The sequence below is a fragment of the Pygoscelis adeliae genome, unplaced genomic scaffold, assembly GCF_000699105.1.
Source record: "Pygoscelis adeliae isolate BGI_AS28 unplaced genomic scaffold, ASM69910v1 Scaffold245, whole genome shotgun sequence".
NCBI classification, from domain to species: domain Eukaryota; kingdom Metazoa; phylum Chordata; class Aves; order Sphenisciformes; family Spheniscidae; genus Pygoscelis; species Pygoscelis adeliae.
In genome coordinates this window covers 49,156-57,224 of record NW_008824766.1, presented here as the reverse complement: position 1 = coordinate 57,224, position 8,069 = coordinate 49,156, and the positions used below count along the sequence as shown (strand labels likewise).

Sequence of the window (8,069 nt, the reverse complement as noted above, 5' to 3'; positions counted from 1 at the left end):
ATATTGTTGAAAGTGGCCAAAGCCACACTTTTGCCTGATTTTACACTTTCTTTTGTGTTTCTTCTCTAGTGACTCTGCAGTGCGGTGCCCTTTCCTCAAAGTGTAGGACCAGATGGTGCTGTGCCTGAGATAACCACTGTCCCTTTTGCCTCAGAGGTGCTTTCTGATACTCTAGCAGAAAAGCTTTGGAAAACCTGACCCAGAAAAATGGCTTTGGGCAGTTCCCAGTTCCTCCTTCAGTTCCCCAGACGAGGGCAACTCACCTGGGGGACTCTGGGTATGGATAAGTGACCTTTGCCCATGCCACAGCGAGGTGATTGTTTGTCTCCCTTGGGGAGGTGGCTTGTTTCTTGCTGACCTCCTGCTCCCATGGGATAGCTGCAATGTGCCATCATAGCATCTGGAAAGGCTGGAGCTGCAGCCTGGCTTCATGGATCTCGGCAAGAAGAAATGTCCCCAGCTGGCCCTGCTAGTCTTGCCTTAGGCACCGATCTCCAAAACGGATCTGAGGAATCTGCTAAGCTGTAGTGAGATCAGAGCTTGCAGGAAGGGGTAGTGGTTGAGAGCATAAGAGGTTGCCATCTGGACAGCGGTACGAATCGTGATACTTGTGCCACGGACACATGCAAAGCATGGACACAAGTGATACATGCTGTCGCAGGAGCGTGTGTTTCAGAATGGCTTACAGAATTAGGGGCATAGAAGTCAAGGGAGATCAGCTGGATTTGGCCTCAACCTGTTACTCGGTTCTTAACTCGTTATCTGAGATGGTGAATTTTTCGATGATTTCATGGTATGCAGTTTTATTTGGGTCAGTCAGAGCACAGCGTATGACTTTGCTACCCTTTAGGGAAGGGAAAATCAGTGCACGATGCTGCAGTGCAGCACACGGGGTTTCTTAACAGCCTATGGGAGAAAGATGTTTTAATTCTGTGTTCATTCCTGAATAAGCTGTTAATTTGAGTTAGCAATTTCCTTGGAGCCCAGAGGAGAGGAGTCTGTGATCAAATGGAGTGGTTCAATGCTGCTCTCTCCTCCTTTCCCTGTTTAAAAAGGTCGGGCTCATCATAACAAATCTTCGACTATTAGCCCTTGCGATGGTCTTCCCAGACCGTTTCAAGAGTCCTGCATGATCCAGCAGTGGTAACAGCCCTGCTGTTAGTAATCTCTGTGGCCCCAAAAAAGCCAAAGCGCTCAGCGCATAAAGACCACAGCTACCTCCTCCGAAGGATGCTGCCTCTCTTACCCAGCTTGCTGGCTCCTGGTGAGGGTCTGCGGCCCTTTTGCAGAGCCCAGGGGCTGCACCTTGCGGCTGTGGGAGCTGGTGGGACACTGGTCTGGGGGCCAGCAGCCTTCCCCTGGGGAGCAAGGGGCTGCTTGGATGTGCAGGGCTGTTGCAGGGCTCAGCCCCGTGCTGTTTTCTAGGCAGTTCAGAGTATAAAATCACCGGAGACATTTTCAGCAAAAAAGTCTCCCTGCAGAACTGTTCTGTTGCTTGTTGTTGAAAGAGGATTAATTTTTCCCCCTTAAATAAAATGAGCCATGTTTGAAATCTGAAAGCCCTTGCCGAATGCCTTCTTGGAGCTGCAAGGAAAGCAGCTTCCAGGTCACATCATAGCCTCCTGCCGGACGCGGGTCCAAACTGCAAACCCTTCTAACAGCTCTTTAATAACTCTGCACAGAAGGAAAAATCTGTCACCTTTCCCTCTGTGGTTTCTCCTCTGTTCTAATGCACTGGAGGAACGAGATGGAGCCGGGAAAGTTTTCAGGGAAAGACTCGTGGGAACTGCAGCTGCCGATGGAGAAGACTCATTTCTTTAGTGTCTGAGGGGAACCGCAATCGCTTTGGTGAAGGGTGGTGTGTGTGGGTGGGTTTGGAGGGGTGAACCGTTATGACCCATGCATTTCAGAAGAACCACAAACACTTTATAGTAACAAAGGGTGGAAAAAGCGAGAGGTTTCTGCAACGCATGTGACTTTTCCCTGAGGTTTGGAACCCCACAGTATGTTCCAGGCCACGGTGTTTGCGTGTCAGTCGGTGAGTTAAGCTTTCTCCCACAAGCCTCACTTGAAGTTGCTGTGATGACTGAGAGCCTAAAATGCTGCTTTTTTTTCTCTCTCTCTCTTTTCATTCTCCCCCACCCCCTCTCCTCTCTGCAGCTGAAGCTCTCGTTTACCTTGGACCAGGAGAGTGGGATGCCTCAAGGCTGTTATATCTATCAGTACCGGGACAGCAACAAGTAAGTCCTGCGGAAGATTGCACACAGCAGATAGGGGAAGGTGCATTGAAAGGAAACTGCCCTGTCTTCTGGCAGAGGGATCACAACTGCTTGTACCACTTAAAAGTAGATTAAAGCAGGCTTCAGGCTTGACCTGAAACTGGGAACAGCTCCTGTAAAGGCCAGATCCTTTAAAATGCACGAGGCCCTGCAGCCCCCTTTTTTCTGCAGCATTTAAAAGCTGCTTTTATTTGGCTAAAAGCTGGCTCTTGGGTACCATGGGCTCTGGCAGAACTCACCCAGGCTTTGCCCAGAGGTGTTTGCAGCTCAGACCCGCACTGTTTTGTGCTGGGGTGACTCTGGGAGCGTGGGCTGGGAGTAAGCATCTAAAGGCTGCAGAGCACCAAAGAGGGCGGCCCTCACCTCTGCTCAGCAAGAGACGCACAGCACCCCATTCTCTCTGCTAAAGCTCATGCGTGGGTTCACTGAGTGGCCTTTCATTTGTGGTACTGTAGCCCCAGTGCAGCCAGGCGCACTGTTTTTATAAGGTACCATATGGTATTCAAGCTTTGGATGTGTTTGGAGCACAGAGTCCTCAGTTTCTAGGTATTCTGCCTATTTTTACTAGCTGCTGTAGTGAATTGGCACCCAAGATGTTTTTATTTCAAATCACATTCTCATTATCAAATTGACAGCAGCAGCACAGTTCAGAATATTTCGGTGTTCGCGCTGGGTTACTTTGTCTGAATACCAGCATGTCATAAATCCATAGCCTGTTACCTCCACCCATATAGTTCTGCTTCTTGCCAGTTATTGAAGGTTAACCTAAAAAAGGAGGATATATGAAATTGTCAATGAACGGAACAGCCTGTAATTAGACCTGCTCTGAAACGCTGACAAGAACAGTCCCGATGAGGAAGAGGGACATCCGCAAACAGCACCTACCCCTTTCTAAGCTGAGAAATCTCAGTGTTTAAACAAGGGAGATAATTTCTGGGAGAATCCTTCCCACCTGTGGATGGGCAATTAGCACATGGTAATAGTCCCATCCCAACTATCCCGGCCCCAGAGGCATGGATGAGCAGAGTTGGTACCTCCAGCACCACCAAGCTAACCGGGAAACGTGCAGTTCAGCGCCAAAGCATAAAATTAACAAGGGAAGAGCATTTGTTTCTGAGGTTTTTAAAGGCAGCGGCACACAATGGACAGCGAGGAAAAGAAAACCCCCAGACCTATTGGGTTTTGTTAAGGATGTTTATAGATCCAGTGTTTCCAATTGTGTGGCGTATATCTCAAAAATCAGCAGCCGTGGTTTTTTCTGCCACAGACCCTCCTCTCCCCAGGCTCCGGTGGGTGTTTTGTGCCATTGTTTGAGGAAACTCTGGGGACGGGAGTGGAGCTATTTTGTTTAAGTGCTAAGGCCAATAGCAATTCTGCTTGGAAACCTTGCTTTTAGCTGTGAGTGGTCCAGCGTGTGACAAAGTAGCTGCGGCATGTTGGCAGCTGTTGATTTAGAGATGTATGGCTGTGACCTGCGTTTCTGGCAAGCGTGGGAGCCGAGCCACCCCGAGCCATGCCAGCCGGGATCATGGGTTGGAAAAAAACGGTGCGGGCAGGATGAGTGGGACTGCAAGTAAACCCAGACTTTGTGCGCATCTGACGAATCCAAACAGCAGTTTTACCTCCCTGCGGGGCCCCGTGCTTTGTATTTTGTAGCTCGCTTGACCAACCTCAGGGGAGCAGGATCCCACTTCCCAGGGAGAGCCTCGCTGAGTTTGCACACGCGCTTATCCTCCTAAGCCCTGTGCGTGCAGCCCAGCACCTCCGACAATCCTTGGCCAGTGAACTGAAGCGTGAAGGTCTGTGCTATGGCTGATGTATTCTTGCAGGTAAAGTGCCCTTGAGCCAAACGTGTGCTCAGCACTGGTTGTACCCTGGGTGATTTTGGAGGAGCCCACGTGTGCTGCAGCTTTATAGGCAACAGAGCATTGCATTTGAATAGTGTAGTGAAGCACTGGACGCGGCTCCTGCTCAGCCAAGCAGAGACTGTACTTCTCAAGCACTGGGCCTTTTATAGGGTTAATTTGTTATCCGTACAAGAGCATGGCAGTTGTCATGATAATTTTTCCTTAGCGATTTCCCAGGGTGAATTGTAGGCCTTGTGTTCTCCAAAGCCTAGTCAGGCTTTGACAGTACTCATCAGGACCCAAGGGGATAACAGCTCTTCTGCATTCTTCTAAACATGTATCTAGAAGTTCAAGCAACGTAACGTTTGTGTCTGCACCATGTTTTGGAGCTGTTAACAGCCCAGAGGAGAAATGCTGGCGATCTCTGCAAGCTCATGCATGGGAAAGACTGGAAGTGTGCACCCCGGAGCCCAGCGTCCTTGGCAGAGCGTCGGGGCTGGGACCCGCACCGGGGACAGACTCACGGCGGGAGCGCAAGTGTGTGAAGCTCTCGAGCAGCAGCAGCTTTGACAGGAGGAAGCGGAGGTGATCCCGGTTGATGGGAACCCATTCTGACCTGGGGAGTGTGCCCGGTACCCCGGAGATCTGTGTGAGCGGGGCTGTGCGTGGCGAGGCTCCATGCCACCCTGGTCACCGGAGGAGTGTCCTTTCCCCTCCAAGTGGCAAATGCTGTTCCAAGCTGCAGCCAGACGGGGCCACCGGAGAACAGCGGATATTGGCCTCCCGCTCTCAGAACAAAGGACTGCAGGATTGCTGAAAGTGTAATTACCAGAGCAATTAGAATTTCTATTGCTTAGGCTAGAAGTGCAAGTACCATGCAGGCTCTTACAAGGGCAATCAATTAGAATTTGTTCCCTTTAAAATGATAAAACCCTGCCAAGGAATTTTTGCCTGCTCCTGGAAGCTTCCCGTTGCCTGCCTGCCTGCCTGCCTGCAGCAGCATTCATGGGCACAACGCTCAGCAGGTGCCCACTCCGCTATCGCACCCTGGGTGCCAAGCACTTTGGGGAGACTGGACTCAGCAGAGCCTTGGGAGCCTTGGACTGAGAGCAGAAGAGGTGCTGAGCAGCCAGCTGCTCGCCCCTCCAACCCCTGCTATAACATATTAGTATATGATGGCACTTGATAGTCCCAGTAGCGATCCAAGTGCTGTGCTTGGAGCTGTATGGAGGAGAGAGGCTGTCACTGCCCCTGCGGTCCCAGGGGTGAAACCAGGGGACATCACTTCTCCCCTTTTCCCCTGACCCAGACACTTTCCTCCCCTTGGCTGCCAGTCCTTCCCAGCCCTTCGGTCCTTCCTGGCCCCAGAGGAAATGGCTTGACCTCACGCAGAAGCAAGCAGTCTGCTTTCTCATTTTTAAGCCATGTCACTTAAATTCTCCCTAATGGGGATCAGTCAGTATAATCGACAGAGCACCGGACTGCTGCGCCGGGCTGCTGCACCGGGCTGCTGCGGGAAGGCTGTCCCGCGATGGGAGCACTGTGCCGTGCCACGGGGACAGCCAGTGACGTGTGCTGGGTGACATTCGGAACAGGAATATATTGTCAGCCTTCACGTGGCCCCAGAGAAGTCACATCCAGGAGAGGACAGCCCAGCCAGCCGTCCCACGGTGTGACTGCGGCACAAGTCGGGTGTTGAGGGTGGGACTGGCTTTCTGCCGCTGCCTCCTGCACAGGCTGGGTTTCTCTGGCCTTGCACAGGATCCAAAGGCAAAACCCAGCCAAGCAGTAAAAGACCATCAAGGCCATTCGCATCCACCATGGCTCATGAATCCCATCTTACAACACGCACTCACCGGTTCACGATCTAGGAATATGATACCGGCTGTGCTGAGGAAGCGCCGGCTGCCCGCTCTGAAGCCTGCCTGCATGGCACGGCTGGTCCTACTCTTGTGGGCTGCCAGGCAGCAAGCAGGATTAGGTCAAGAAAGGTTACAGATGATCATGAAAGACTTCTTCCAGCCCAAGTGTAGGAAGAGCCAAAGCCAACTTGAATCCCCCTGGAAGAAATTAATTGTCAGAAGTTTTGTGTCTTTTGGCTGCATCCAAGAAATAGAAGATTCAATCTGTTTTCTGCGTTCACTGTCACTATCCAGACACTTCTCTGGAGACCTCCTAGGCTCTGCTCACCTGCCCACAGCAAGTCTGACCCTTCAAATGCCTTTGTCTTCCTCCCAAGACTCTCTGATTACTGTCACCTTTCTCAGATGATGCAGTGCTCAGTGTTCCTGTCATCCCAGACCCACCGAGGAGCTATAAATCCCTGTCAAGATTCATCCTGTTACGTGGGCCGTATTTGCAGGGCATTGTGACACTTCCTTGTCCTCAGCTGGTTCTCCTCTAACACGGTTTTCCTGCTCCCTTAGCCTCCAGGTATTGGTCTCTTTTGTAGGTCCCTTCCTCACGTCACAGACGCCGCCTTTGCCGATAGACCAGCTTGCAGTTCGCCAATGAATTTCATTTTAATTCCTTGCTGCAGCTGGGGTTTGTGTCAGGATTATGAATTTGCGGGGGGGGCTTTCATGTTTTCTTCAGAGTAATTTCTGAACCCAGAGGAGCAGCATCTTGCATGGAAGCACTTAGAGACCTCTTACAAAAGCAGCGTTAGAGTATTGATCATTTTTTTCTCTCAGGGGACCCAGAGTACTACAGATAGAGCTGGTGTGCAGTGTAGCCACTTGCGGGCAGCACCACACAACTCTTCAGGATGAGAAGTGAAAAATAGCTCCAGTTGAAAGGAAAACTGGTGCCCCCTTTTATACAGAGATCAATGATGCCTGGTACATTGGATTATCACTTAAAACACCAGGACTTCAAATGCCAGGGTGCATGCACTCCTGATGCTGACAGACTAGTGATATATAATGCTGTTTGGGTTACCAATTGAGCTCCTTTGTGCAATCTTTTCATAAGGTGAATGTAATATCTGCAGTGATGTACCCAATGTTACATCAGGAGAGCCAGCCTATAATTATGCTTGAATTGTTTGAACGGGTTATTTGTCACTAACACATTAGCTCACTCCATTTATTGCTACCGTTCAGAGCTGCAGCAGGTTTGGTGTAAACAGAGCTTGGGTGGAGGTTTGGGGGGGTTTATTTTTCTGAATAGAGCAAAGCAGAATTGTTTGGGGTTTATTCTTTTTTGCTAGGAGAGCTGTTGACTGGGAGTGCTAGGAACAAAATATGTAAACCAGCTGACACAGCATAACTGATTTGTTTTCAGATGTGCTTCCCAGGTGTACAGCTCGTGTTGGACTTTAGCATGGATCTGGTTGCTTTGCAATGAGCTGGCAGTTTTACCGTAGTATGTTTTGTTCCTTGTGAGAAATTGAGGCTCACAGAGTGGGTTGTTTGTACAAGGAGCTGCTGCACAGCTCACATAGTCACTGGGTGCCTGACCTGCCTTATTGTGGTCTACCTGGACTTCAGTAAGGCCTTTGACACCATCTCCCACAGCATTCTCCTAGAGAAGCTGGCGGCTCACGGCTTAGACAGGTGTACTCTGCGCTGGGTAAAAAACTGGCTGGATGGCCGGGCCCAGAGAGTTGTGGTGAATGGAGTAAAATCCAGTTGGCGGCCGGTCACGAGCGGTGTTCCCCAGGGCTCAGTATTGGGGCCAGTTCTGTTCAATATCTTTATCAATGATCTGGACGAGGGGATGGAGTGCACCCTCAGTAAGTTTGCAGACGACACCAAGTTGGGCGGGAGTGTTGATGTGCTTGAGGGTAGGAAGGCTCTGCAGAGGGACCTGGACAGGCTGGATCGATGGGCCGAGGCCAACTGTATGAGATTCAACAAGGCCAAGTGCCGGGTCCTGCACTTCGGCCACAACAACCCCATGCAGCGCTACAGGCTTGGGGAAGAGTGGCTGGAAAGCTGCC

The 8,069-nt window shown here is 50.7% G+C and overlaps 1 protein-coding gene across 1 annotated transcript in view; it reads left to right on the top strand.

The window, feature by feature from the left end:
* DIS3L2 (DIS3 like 3'-5' exoribonuclease 2) overlaps positions 1-8,069 on the top strand; it is a 196,733-nt gene that overhangs the window by 152,863 nt on the left and 35,801 nt on the right. The window contains 1 exon segment of the mRNA XM_009323570.1: positions 2,161-2,240. Coding sequence (XP_009321845.1) covers positions 2,161-2,240 — 80 coding nt within the window.